Below are 13489 nucleotides of genomic sequence, written 5' to 3'. Positions count from 1 at the left end.
ATGTAATAAAATTAAATCTAACCATGGGATTCCAACAGCTCATCAGTATGGGGCTCGTTTGCATGTAAAACTATGTGGTTATGCTCTGATTGCCATGTGATGACAACTGAGAATAGGCTATTTTTCAACAGTGACCTGGATGTTTAGTAAATTAGACTTCTTCTGGAGAACAAATTATCAGACAAGACTTGAGAAAATTCAGAAGTGTTCAATTAGTTTAATACTAACTATTTGAAAATGGTATCCTCCCACTGTGCCACTGCTATCTTCCCATTTCAACACGTAGTCATTCTCTAAAAACTAGTGATAATCATGGGTCCAAAGAAGAAGAAAGTATTCAAGTACTTTACGAGTAGCGCTACTTCACAAGCAATGAATTAAAGCTTTTGGCTTCCATTTGTGTGTGAGAGCAGTATCATCATTTTGCTGTACAGATGAAAAGGCTGAGGTGTGGAAAGGTTAGTGCTTGCATAAATTTGTAGTAAACAGTTTTAAAATCTGAAGTAATACAAAAGTTCTGAACTGTACAGCTCTCTTGTTTGATAGTGAATCTTGCAAGCAAAACACAGAACTATAAGACCAGGTAAAAGCACTTCACTATTTTTGTTTTAATTGAGAGGCTATAAATATGATAGTATAATGTTCTAAAAATATGTGGGCACTTCCATTTAAAAAAGCGTCCTTGTTGGATTAAATGGTTACTACCTACTTAATTGTTCTGACCTGTTCTCATCTTGCTTTGGACTACATTATTGTGAATATTATTATTTTATCAAATGTTAAAACTTCATTAAAAAATCGTTACTCGTTTTTGCAAGGATTTGCTGAAGGGAAAATAAATGGCTGGAGCATGAGGAACAATGAGAACAATTAGGCAGTGCACTGTCAAATGCACAAAGAAAATAAGCTGAATTAAAAATGGTGATTTTTCCATTAATGCCTTTAAATTATGATAATCTCCTAGTTGCTCATGACTCTGGCTGGTCTATTTTTTCACAGGCAAAAATGAGATTTTCACTCTGACAGTGTCTCTTTGTCTCCAAACTGCAAAATACCAATGTCCTTACATGCATCATAGCTGACCTATGTAATACCATAACCATGGTTTATCCCATTTTCCCTATCCCTAATAAGACAGAGATGTGAAACAGCTGTCAAGGTTTGGATCATTCCCAGGGTGACACCCTGCATTTCAGCACTAAGAAGGACCAGGGCCCCTCTTGCAATCTGCTGGAAAGGCCATGCACTTCCACGTGAGAGATGCCATGAGCTGCACCAGTAACACTTTAAGCTCTGCTTCTCTTATTCTCATGTCTTCATTTTTCCTCTCTCACCAGAGAAAGGTGAGGTGTGAGCACTGTGGTGAACAATAAACCTGTTAAAAAATAAGCATTAGTTTCCCACCAGCCCCAGCAAGGGAGTTAATGCTAGGGAGAGCACACCTTTCATACACCAGCCAACTGAGGAGTTGGCCTCTTGTGTACCCAAATATCAGTGGTGATTCTCTTAAAATGATATGTCTCCTACATTAATCGTTACCCATTCCATACAGGAAGCAAAAACCTCCTTAGCTCAACAGCAGGAAGTCAGAGCTGATGAACGAAATGGCTGTCCATTGACCCAACGTGAGCAAAGCATTGCAGGTTTGCCAAGCGTAGCCAATTTTCAGAAAGTGCCCTGTGCTTTTTTCCTTCCCTGGAGGCTGACCTGGGGTGGACGGCAGGAGTCAGTCCCAGAGGGAAGGCCTGGCCTGTACCCATCTGTTCACATGCAGGCAGCAGGAAAGCTGAGCCTACACCGTGTTTTGCATGTTAGCCCATTAGCTCTGTGCTCCAGGTGAAGGACTAGTGCCTTACGACTAATTTACAGGGCTTAAAAAGACTGTTTTCAGACAGTGTTTTGAACCAAAAAAGAGGTGAAGTTATTCAGAGCATCTTTACTCTTAATTTTTATGTATGAATTTGTTTTCAAGAACCCTGGCTTTTTTCTTTCCAATCAGCACTGCAGATGCTGCTGCAGTCCAGAAGCCACCACTGGTCTGTCAACCCACTAATCGCGTTTTTCCCTTCTTTGCAGAAAATTGTGTCAGAGGTAATAGCTTTTACTGGATAGGGGCAGATCTTGAGCAACTGGATCAAACCTCATAGGTTTGGCAAGTTGAGCTTGTTTTTTACCGAGTCTGATTCGCGTCTGGCCTCTGTGCCAGCAAGGGTCGTGTTTGTAGTATGGGCTGATATTGTAAGGAACTGCAGCATCGTATTCCCCATCCCTTGCATAGTTAAGCCATTAAATCCCACATTGGTGGGACAACTGGATTGTACTGTCGAGTCATTTTAGGGATTCCCATCTCTTTTGAAAGTACTTTCTGTTGCTAGATGGTAGGAAAGGAGGTATGCAATAAGAAAGCATCCTCCTTGGGGATTGTTGGCAGTAGTTTTTCTCTAGCTGATCACCTCCCTCCCTTTTTCTTGTGAAGAGAGAGATACTGTCATTTGGTTCATGAACTCCTTGTGCTGTTTGACTGGAAATGGGTGGGCAGGTATCCGAAGGGCAGGAATCAAATCTCATTAGTTCCCGGCAGCTGGGGAACTCTGCACCGATAGAGAAAATCGGTCTGGTGACAAGCTATACTGCTATCCATCCACGTATTTTCCACCAAAGACTGCAGAAAGTCTTGCATTCAGTTACAGCTAGGAATGTTTTCCTCACTGAAACAAGGAAGGCAGTTGTTTCTCCAAAGCATGTACATGCCATTAGTGGAAATTTGGCTGCATCCTCCACTATGGAGAAATAACTTGCCTTTCTCAAAATGCTGTTTTTTCTTATGTTTTCTTTTTAATTAAGAAACATTTCCAGTAATTTTCCAGAAACCAGATTGGCTGTTGGATTCCAGCAGAAGGCGCAACTGATTTCCTTATGAAAGCTCCAGTTCAGCGCTTCTGTTCTCGCTTGTTCCCACTGTTTTTGAGCAAATTGAGCAAGCGCAAAGAAAATTCACAGCAACTGTTTTTCTTTCTTGTGTGTGTGCTAATGTATGTTCAGGAAAAGGAGAGTCAGATAAGTGTTTAAAGACGCGCACAATGCAGACATGTGCTCCGCATGTTTTCCCCGCCTTGGCCCTGTTTGTGTAGCTCACTTCCAGGCTGCAAGGCACGCTGCAGCTCTGGCCCTCAGCAGAGACTGAGCTGTTTTGAATTCATACGGTCGTCTGATGGTGGGAGCCACGAACCAGGACTGGGAGATCATAGTGTGTGAGTTCATTTCTGTCCTAAGCAGGTTTTAGCTCCTTAGTTTGGAGCAGAGGGAAGGGGGCGGGGGGGGGGGGGTGGGGGGTGGGGAGATTTACATCCATTTAACCAGCTGCTGAGGTCTAGGTATTGTTTTGCCCTTCCTGTTTAGTGTTCCTGCTGCATTTGTGTTCATTTCCACTGCCCACAGCAGGCCTGGATGGTCATATTAATAGTGCTGTTGCATGCTGGCATCACTGAATCCTGCTTCTGAGAACCACTTCCTCCGGGTGGTTTATATGTTTTTCTTGCAGTTGGAGCAGTACCTGTCTCTGCGCAGGTCTCTCTAAGCAGTCCCCTATTGACTTCATAGGTCACATTTTTTGTGTGACTGACTTTTTAGGAGCCTTGTCTTTGTCTCCAGGCTCTGCCTTTTAAAGATCTGCTTGCTAGATATGGTGGTATTGTCTACAAGCTAAACAAGAGTTGTCGCTGTAGGTGTGATCAGATTGAATTCTCCTCATAGTTTCAAATGAGAGATGCATGATAGTATGATTAATACATCTTATGTGTTTTCTTCCCTCCCCCTCCCTGTACTCTTTTTTGCAACAAAACAAAGATGTACAAGAATCCCTCTCACTTAAGGAGAAGTTTGGATTTTGTGTTTTCTTGTGCAGAAGCCAGGAGACCCTTTCCCAAGGGAACAGCAAGCCCTATCCATCCATCTGCTGTACTAACCATCACTTAAAACCAGGGAGGACAGCTGTGCAGCCAGGTCAGAGGCTTTGCTGAGAAACATTCAAGCATGAGGAGTTGCTGCCTTTCCTGTGACAGTGCTTGAAGCCATTCTGTTGGCAGCTTGTGTTTCCAGCCATTCATTGTAGGAGCGTTTCCTTCCTCATTAGCAAAAGTACCTGGAAGCCCAGCATTGTGTCATGAGATAGGAAGTCTTTTCCAATAGTTGTCTATGCAATTATATTCTTAGGGCGTAGCAGTTTTGTGCAACACCCAGTATTTTGTGAACATAGTTCTCTACTGTTAGGATTTGGGCATCCAGTTCTGGAACATTGCCCATGTCACTCTCTTAATAGCATTAGCAGAGGAGATCTAAAAGATTGATCCTTTCCTCTGATAGCTTCATGTTTTGGAAGTCTGATGCTCTATCTGATCTGGGAGTGTCTGGCAGGATCGCAGATTAATTTGGCAGAAGTTCGAAGGGTAACTGAGAAGGCTGTGCTTAAAAGGTAAAGACTGTGTCTGCTGATGCTGCAGATGCTCTGACAGCCATATAATTGAATTCTACTTTGAATTTAGGATGGAGTCGCAACCAGTGACTCTCTGCATATAAACACCCTGTCTCCCTGTTACTTGTGGTCAGCCATGCCTAGTGAACGTAGAGGAGCATTACTCTTGAAATAAGTTTTCTATTAGAGTGCTTATCTCGTGCCATCTAATCCAAATAAATGGTTGTAATGTCATTGACCTTTGGGACATCCTGTAACACTGCTGCTAATGATGGAAAGCTGTTCTAAAATATTGACCGTTGCAAAAAAATCAAAGGCAGCAAATTGAAAACGTTGAAAGATGCCATCTCTGGAAGACCTCTGTGTGTCACAGTGTGTGGTAAACATTCAGGTCCGTGCATGTTAGCTTCCTGCTGTTCCCAGGAGACGATTGCTCTGAGCTCAAAGCACGCTTTGTCGAAGTACTTCTCAAGCGGCAGATAGGGTTTTTTTTTTAAAATCCACTTTACTGGTGAGAGGAGAGGGATGTCTCTCTTCTCCCTGTGTTGGCCATTTGCTGTCATAGGTCAGGATCGCTCGTGCTGGGAGACCATCTTCTGGTCCTGTGGTGGGAGCCTGGCAGCATGGCCAGAGTTTGGATAGAGGAAAGCATCCGTTCTCAAAGGATCTAGTTGCACCCTGCTTTCTAGCTTTCCCAGAGATTATTTTGACGTACTTTACTTAAAGCAAAACCATTGAGTAGGAGGTTGTGTCAGCACAGGCATAACCGAGGCCTTACTGACCCTGCAAGAAACCTCTAAGAAGCAGATTAAAACAAGCACTGATTTTTTTGCAAGATAAACTGTTGCCTGTGATTTCTTGGGGCGAGAACTAGAGGATGACTAGCTTGCTTGTGACAGTTCCATTGAATGGACTGTCCCCTCCCAAAAAAAAGTATGTCTTTTAAAGGATGACAGGACTTCCAAGAGATGTACAACACCCAAACCCAGTGGAAGCTGTTGCTGCAATTCCTGCTGCAGCTGCTGGCTGGGCTGGGCTGGATCGGACTGGGGAGCAGCAGGAATGGGTGCCATATGGACATCATCTCCACCGCAGGGTGTTTTTTTCCCCCTTTAAAAGTATGCTTCATTCTTGGCTCTTGTCCCAGCACGGCTGCATAGCTGAAATTCCAGAGCTGCTTGCAGGCTCCGGAGGAAGGAGGGGGCTCCCTGGCTCGCTTTCTACAAGATGCAGCTTTACAACGAGATTGGAAGTCGAGAGCAGCCTGGCTAATTAATGCCAGCTCACCAAAGGCTTCTCTGCACTGTTCCCTTTGTTAACAGCGTGCTGAGAGCATGTCTGTGTCGTTAAATGATTGTTCACGGATCACATAATGAAGATTAACGCATTTGCCTGGGTACCTGGGCCTTAAACCGGCATTTTCAACACATCTCATGCCAAGATATTGTTTTGAAAGCTGTATTGATGAGGCCGAGGAAAGACAAATGTATAGTGATTGTCAGTAGTAACATAGCCGCATTCAAACTTTAAAAATTTATGCAATGTTACGTTATATTTAGGTCTAAATTGCCTTTGAATTGGGATTAATGTCTCTGAAACTATGCAAGGCAGAAGCTGTGCAAATTTTCCTGCCCCAGAAGCAGTAATTCATCCCCCCGAGCTGCTAGCTCAGCCTGCAGGCAGTGGACCAGGCAGCATCTCAGCTGCCGAGCCTCCCAGCCAGCGTTTGGCCTGAACTAACCCTGCCAGCACCATCACGCAGTGTGAGAGCTTCGCAGGGTGCTGCCTGTCCCAGAGTGACTTGATTGAGGACAGTAATTTCCTTTCACTCCTGCCCTGCATGAGCTCCACTGCTGCTTTGCGAAAGCCTGGCTTTTTCTCTGGGTTCGGCAGGTCAGAGACAAAAACCCCTTAGGACTCCTTGGTGGAAGATGTCCATCAACTACAAAGTGAAGGACAGCGTATGCAGCCTGTCTCATGTGGGTGCAGGAAGCCCAGCTCTAGGGGAGCTGGCACGTAGGTTCTGTTTGAGCAAATTATTTCCTTCACTGGAGCAGAGGATCTCGTTACCAGGACAGCAGTTTGTTGAGTGCCTTCTCGAGAGCTGCTGCAGCAGTGGTTCTCCACTCGCTTTGCTCCTATTCTTTTTTGGGGGTCTAGCCTGGGACTTGGGGCGATAGTTGGCATATTAGCGCTGGTGAGGTCATGAAATACCAGGGAGACGGGGCAGGCATAATGAATCTGCTGAGCCAAGATGATGTCATGAGCCTGGCGTCTTACGGGGGATTTAGTGTTTTGTGCCATGCAAGTGAAAATGAATAAATGTAGAGCATTTATCCAGGCAGAAAGTAAATACAGAGATTAGACTTGTCATTGTTACTGAGGCAGCACCAAAAGCTGACAGTGTCCCTGGAGCCAGGGCTGCTCATCCGGAAAGAAACGGGCAGGAAGAGAGAGGAGCCTGTCCTAGAGCCAGTCTCCTTTTAGCCACAGGCATGTGGTAGGGATTTGCATTTTAATTATTTTTCAGTAGTCTTTTAAGCTCTCTTTCCAAAACATCTCCCTCTGCTCCTCTGTATTATGGCCTGCAATTTGTTTTGGGCCCTGAGAATACACCCAGAGCACTGCCGGACTCCATGCACGGCGGAGGGCAACCACTCGAGGATTAAGGTGGTGGAAGGTAAAGTCTATCCATTGACCTTTATGTTTCCTTTCCTTTGAGTGGAAAAGGTTTTTTTGCCCAGGCTTCTGGCCCGGGGCTGTTCTCAGTTTAGATTTTTAAGCTCACATCTTTCCTAGGTAGAAACAAAAATACCGCTGCCGAACTGGATGCTTCTGCCATAGCTCAGGTGGCAAACTAAGCTTTGCTTTTTATCACCCGCTCAACTCTCCTGAGAAAATGTAGCCTGAATTCTCCGATTCATGCCTTTGTTTCCCTTTCCCTTTTTACATCACAGCGGTGTCACTTCAACCTGGTTTGAGCAAGTTGTGTGTGTGCTTCTTGAGAGCTCTGTAATGCAACCATCCTTGTGCAGCAGATCACTCAAATGAGCAACTGCCACAGCTTCATTTCAGCGTGGGTTTTTTTGGATGATGTGATTCTTCCTTTGGTCCACTTGGCTACCACACAGACCTTGCTAGTGGTTGAGCTCTACAGGTTTTAAAACAAACTCCTCTCCAGCAGGTTTAACATTATTGTCTTTTTTTTTGTCTTTTTTTTTTGTCTTTTTTTTTCACGGGTGTCAGCTTTGTTTTGGACTTACCCTGACGGCAAATCTTACTAGCACCAGATGTTAAAAAACAGAGGGTTGCTCTTGTTTTTCTTGGCACAATATATTCCCACTGCACCCTGTTTAATATTATCTGAACAGTAATCTGATGATTAGGAGAGATAGTGAAATAAAGCTTTACGCAGATGATCTCTTTTCATCTCTTCAGCTGACTTTTCGAGGCACTGCATTAAAGGATCGGTTTGATAAGGAATTCATCGCTCCTGAGGGCAATTATCATTTTTGCTCCCTATGTTTCTCAAATGGGAAGGAGTAGCAGCGTAATCTCCTTTATCCTTCAGTGTAACTTTGAAGACAGTATCAGCCACTCCTCCCTGGGAGCTGTGTGTTCTGGAACAGACTTGACACAGTAGCTGTTAAATTACAGGGCTGGAGCAAACAGCATCTTAAATTTGGATCCTGTGGAAAATCCCAGAAAAGCAATAAGCACTCGGAGTACTTTTCTCTATCTAGATATTTCCAGCGTGCTCACAGTCGTGGTTTCTGTATGCCTTCACATCCTTTCATCCACTCAAGTGATTTTCAGGGTCACTGTCATTAGCAGTATTGAGATACCCAGGCTTTCCCCCTGCCTAGTGAAGGCTGGATACCTGCAGGTAAACACCCTGGTGCCCACGTTCCCTTTGAGATGAGCAGCCAAGCTGCTGTTTGTGCAAGAACATGCCTCTCTGTGAAAAAACTGGCTGACGTGTCCCAGGTAGCAATTTCTGCTCTAGTGTGTGGATGATAAAATAGTGCTGCCTCTGTTCGGGTTGGCGTCTCGACAGAGAGGTGCCTGTGTTAGAAATGCCTTGTGCTATCACTGCTACGCTACTGCCAATCTAATTACTTTTTCTTTTGTCTGTCTCTTTCCCCATCTTCCTTGTTTTTGTTTTGTACGTCTCTGCATCCTGTAGTACAAATCTGTGTTTAGGTCCTACTCCCAGGACTTTGTGCCTCACAACCAAGTCTCCATACCTCCTTTCCTCTCTTCTACCTCCTCCTCCTGCTCCACCCCACCTTTTCCGCCCGTCCATCCATCTCAGAGCTCTGACCTAGCGGTGCCCGCCGCAGCCAGCCAGTCACCCAGCACTGTGGATGTGCCAAACTCCTCTTCTCAGGAGAGCAGCTTTAACGGGAATGCTCCTGTCTGCCTTCCTTCTGAAACCTCTTTCACTGATTCTCTCCAGATGCCTTCGGTGAGACTATCCAAAGAGATAATGCACCTTAACGCAAGGCTGGGTTTATTTGTTTTTTTAAAAGAAAATGTCTCTTGTATTAATACATGCCAAATGTGATCTAGTTCAGTTTCCAAATGTGTGTGTGAACTGCAGAGAGGTAATTTCATATAAAAAAGGTGGCTAGAAAAAATGAACCTCAGCAGGTTTGAGAAAACGTTAGCACATATGTAGGAAACATAAAATGTCAAATGCTGGTGAAGGGGAGAGAAGTTGCTGCAGCTTTCTGCAATTGTAATACAAAGCTGAGGAAGGTAAAGGAGTGTTTTGTGAGGTTGGTTGTTTCTAAACACGGGCTCCTAAGTGGTTTGCATCCTGCAGTTGCTGCCATGGCAGGATTTGGTGATTGCTGCCCTGCTCCCTCGTAAGTCACCGGTGAGCCCCAGGAGCGGTGGGTGCAGTCCAGCTCTGTCTCTGCTGTGCATAAACCTGTTGCTCTTTCCAGGCTCTTGCTGTTTCCAGTTACCAGCAGCCCTAGCTGTGCGCTTGGTGGCAGTACACGTTGGTGCAAAGCATCACGTGTTGGTGAAGTTAGACTAACACTGTTCCCGCAGTGGTATGGCACTAATAGTTTGAGGTCCCAGAGCAGTTTTACAGATCACTGACCAGGTTTGTCCATTACAGCTACTTTTTTAAACACCTCATTTTCAAGACAGTTCCTCGTTCGTTTGCTGCAAAGCCTAGAGTTGGTGGGGTTAGAGCTGTCAGCACACTGCATGCTAATGCTGCCTCTTCACAACGTTTGGAAGAGGGACACTGATCGGACAGTAAATGATCAGGTTTTCACACTTTAGACCTGACCTTGCTGTTGCATCTTCCTTGCGTTGGGTCCTTGTTACAGCCCAGAAGCCCTCGAGTTTGGTTTGGCCTGGCATGATGGCTGTAATCTGTGCTTGTAGCATAGTTTGGGAGATACATTTGATACCCTCTGGGCTGCAGGGCCGATCTGCATTTAGTGGCAGGACTACAGCGCAGGTAGGACAGACGCTTGTGTGTCAAACCTCTGAATGCTCAGCTTCCGTAACCTTGAAATCCACACTTGCATATTGCATCTTGCAGTCTCACATGGAGTCCATGGCAGCTCTTGCAAAGCAGTGCCTTCTGCTGTCCTGCTGCAGCTTGGGGCCTTTGGCATAGTCCTCAAGAACCAGAAAATACTTACCCCCGGGAAGGTACAGCCTCAGTGGCCGGTGTTGGCCGCTGAGCCGGAGGAAGGGCTCCCAGTTAGGTGACAGCAGCCTCTGAGAACGCTTCTCCTCCCAGCCCGTGAGCACGTTCTTTCACTAAAATTAAGTGCTGGTGGGGGGCACCATCACATATTTCCTTTCATCCTGTCTCCCTTAGAGTGAAAACGCCAGTGAGGAGGCTGGTGAGGGTGAATACGTCAATCTGTATTCCTCTGGCCAGAGCAACGGGGAACTCCCTCGCTCTGAAGGAGTAAGTAACCTGGAGAGGGCTGGACACCGGGAAGGGGCTGCCTGGTGCATGCTGAGTTCACACCGGGGCTGACGCGCTTGGCACCGGCCTCTTCTGCACCCTGTGGAGCTCCTGTGTCCGTCCTGCTGCTCCGGCTCCCTTGCTGGCGGTCCCTCTGCTTGCCCACTCCTGGCTTGCAGGCTCGGGTGGCCTCCCGGTCCGGGTGGAGAGCAGGCGATGCTTTCAGGGTTGCGGTGAGCCCCGCCAGGTGGTAGGGATGGCTTTTCCTGCCGCGCTGTTTCATTTGTGCTTCGCTGTCTGTTTGGAGCTGCTTGCGTGAGGTTCTCTTCCAGAAAGCTGCACCCCCACCAGCACCGTCCGGGGCCATATCTATTCTTGTAACTGCTTTGGCTTCCCTATTTTAATACAGAAAGGCTTGTGCTCTAAATTGATTCTTTGTTTTTCCTTCACCGTTTGGATACAAAGTAAGTAAGTGATTGATTTAGCATTGTAATCGCACGCTGCTTCTTCCTTTACTCAAGCCTCGTATCTTAGGTATTTCCTAGAGGAGACAGGGCGTTTTCCATTGCAGGGAGGTACTGTCTTCCTGTTGGAAGCAGGAAACAGCAGCAGAGGTCTGTGGCCATCTTTTTGCCTGCCCTCATCTTGGAAGGCACATCTCCTACAGGATGTCTCCGAGACCTTTATCCATGCTGGTGTTAAATATGCCAAGAGATAGTGCTCCCATCACTTCCCTTCAGGAGACACATTTAGGCAGGCCCATCCTTTTGGGCAGCTGCGAGCTGGTTCTCAACTTTGAAGCAAAGAGCTTTACAGATACAGTCTGGAAAAAATCTGCAGACGCTAAGAAAGCTGAGCTCACCAGTGTGTTTTCCAGGCCGAATGGATAGCATGTAGGTGGTTTCAGTCCTGTCTGTTCAGTAGGTTGAATTTCCAAGTTTCAGTCTGCATGATGTTAAATAATTCTGAACTCCAGCAGTTAGATTAATATTCCCATTTGCCGTTCATGGCTATTTGTCTCCTTAATAAATGGCTAATTTAAAATGCTGTATCTTTGCATTGAGCTCTCTACCTGCTGTTCCATGCCGCGGGTTCAGATGGTTCTGGTTTTTTTGCATTAGCCTCATTTCCACAGCTGTGAATTGTGAAGTGGAAATGTTGCATTATTGCATAACCTCTTCTGATGGGAGAGAAGGGAGGTAGGAACAGCAGTGTGCATCCACTCCCTAAGGCAGGGTGGTGTTTTGGGGGCTGTGAGCAGGAGGGGAACTGAAACTGAAGAGCTTAGAGCTGGCTGTGTCCGTTTTGATTAAAGCAGAAGGCAAGTGTATTTCAACAGTAGGGGCTGGAGGAAGAAAAGAAAGTCATGAGAGGGTTAAAATCCAAGACGACAGCTGACTTGTGTTGTAACTCTCAGCATCATTTCACAATGTTAAAAGCAAACAGTACTAATTACACTAGTCTCCAGAGATGGTCCCAAATTTCCTGTCTAATTAACTTCTGTGTTTTCCTGGCATTTGGCATTAACTTGCATCAATCTTTAACCGCTCTGTAGGAATTTACAGTAAGGGGCCATTTAGAGGCAGTCAGACTGTAAATGCAAGGCTAGCTGTGGTGTAGGACCCCATGTAATAATGAAAAACTTCTTTCTCTTTGCAGGAATCTCCCTCTGTCAAAGACAGCCACTCCAAAGACTCCAGTTCAAACAGCAGTGCCATGGGGAAGGAAGGCAAAGATGGTGCTGAAAGGTGAGCCTGACTCCCCTGGTCCTCCTGCTTCCCAGCCTGGAAGAGTACAGAGTCTCACCAACGTCCCGTTAGCCCTGCCCTCTACCAAACCGTCCTTGGGGCTGCCTGTTCTGCCCTCAACCTTCCCAGTGTTCTCTGAAGTTTAAGCCCACTTTTTTTGCACAGCTGGTGAGCAGTGGGATCCTGCTGAATAAGGAGGATCCTGGCAAGCTGTCATTACTTAACTCAGTGAGCCTGCAGGGGTTAATGCAGCCTGTGTTAGCCATCCTAAGTCCATCTAATTGGCAGTCCTGTCATTGACCCTGGCTGCTCGCTCCTGCTTCCAGGGAAACGTGCAAAAAAACTCTGTATCACTGTTGGGAAATAGTCTTCCAGAGGGGAAGGTCTTCCTAACCCTGCTAGTCAGAGGCTGGCTGAGGCCCTGAAGCAGGATGCTTTATATCCCTTCTAATGCTCTTAGCTATCATTTGTCTATGTAAATGAAGAGGTGCAGGCTGTAACAGATGGGCTTCAGGAGGAGTGGAGTGAGTGCTTCCCTGCTGCTTGAGATTGCTCTTCAATTGCATTTCTAAAGCAAAAATAGAGAACAGCATTGTTTCGTGTGTGACAGTCAACTTCCCTCCCCCATTTTCCTGCAGTTGGTTTGAGGGTTTTAATCCCTGCAGTGAAAGAGACAATGCAAGAGTGCTCTGCAAAGCTCACTATCTGCTGAAACTATGGACTGGTGCACAGATTTTGGCCTGTGCCTGGGGAAAGCTATAAAGAACATGCGTACTTTTTTTTTTTTTTAGGAATACAGGCACAGAGAGCATGTGTCCAGGCACAAGACTACCAGCCCTTGGGGGTAGGAATAGTAGAGTTGTGGATGTACGCCAAAAAGTGGTCAGAGCTTTCTGCTCTATCTTCCTGCAAAAAGAGAGCCTGTCATCTCGCCTTGTAGCAGCACAATGGGTCATGAGCTGACCAAGTTATATATGTGTAGAGTATGCTCAGTCTCTATACATTTGAGCAAGGGCTTAGGTTTGTGTGCACTAAAAATTTGGTGGATTAAGGAGACATGGAAGTGTGTACTTATGCAGGACATAGTAAAATCCTGTCTGCCAGAAATGCAGGCAGACAAGTGTTCAGGGCCTAAAGGTTCATCTTTATCTTTTTCAAGAGATGCACAAAGCAACAGAATTAGAGCTAGACATTTGGGCTTGTTTGCAAAAGACTTACCTCCAGACTGTCTGTGTACTTACTGTCGCTTAATGAAGGTTTGTAGGCTGAGAGCTCGGGTGAACCCAGCATCTCTTGCCCTGTATGGGCAATGACACTGATGGGTAT

The 13489-nt window shown here is 45.9% G+C and overlaps 1 protein-coding gene across 6 annotated transcripts in view; it reads left to right on the top strand.

Annotated features, from left to right (window-relative positions):
• RAPGEF1 (Rap guanine nucleotide exchange factor 1) overlaps nt 1-13489 on the top strand; it is an 88474-nt gene that overhangs the window by 63082 nt on the left and 11903 nt on the right. For 4 of the 6 annotated variants that reach the window (XM_075056020.1, XM_075056018.1, XM_075056017.1 and 1 more), the window contains 3 exons: nt 8658-8939; nt 10323-10415; nt 12075-12163. In XM_075056020.1, coding sequence (XP_074912121.1) covers nt 8658-8939; nt 10323-10415; nt 12075-12163 — 464 coding nt within the window. The remainder of the gene's footprint in view (nt 1-8657; nt 8940-10322; nt 10416-12074; nt 12164-13489) is intronic. The other 2 variants (XM_075056021.1, XM_075056022.1) reach the window with 2 other exon arrangements.

Source organism: Buteo buteo, chromosome 23, assembly GCF_964188355.1.
Source record: "Buteo buteo chromosome 23, bButBut1.hap1.1, whole genome shotgun sequence".
Lineage (NCBI taxonomy): Eukaryota > Metazoa > Chordata > Aves > Accipitriformes > Accipitridae > Buteo > Buteo buteo.
This window is presented reverse-complemented; position numbering and strand designations above follow the sequence as displayed.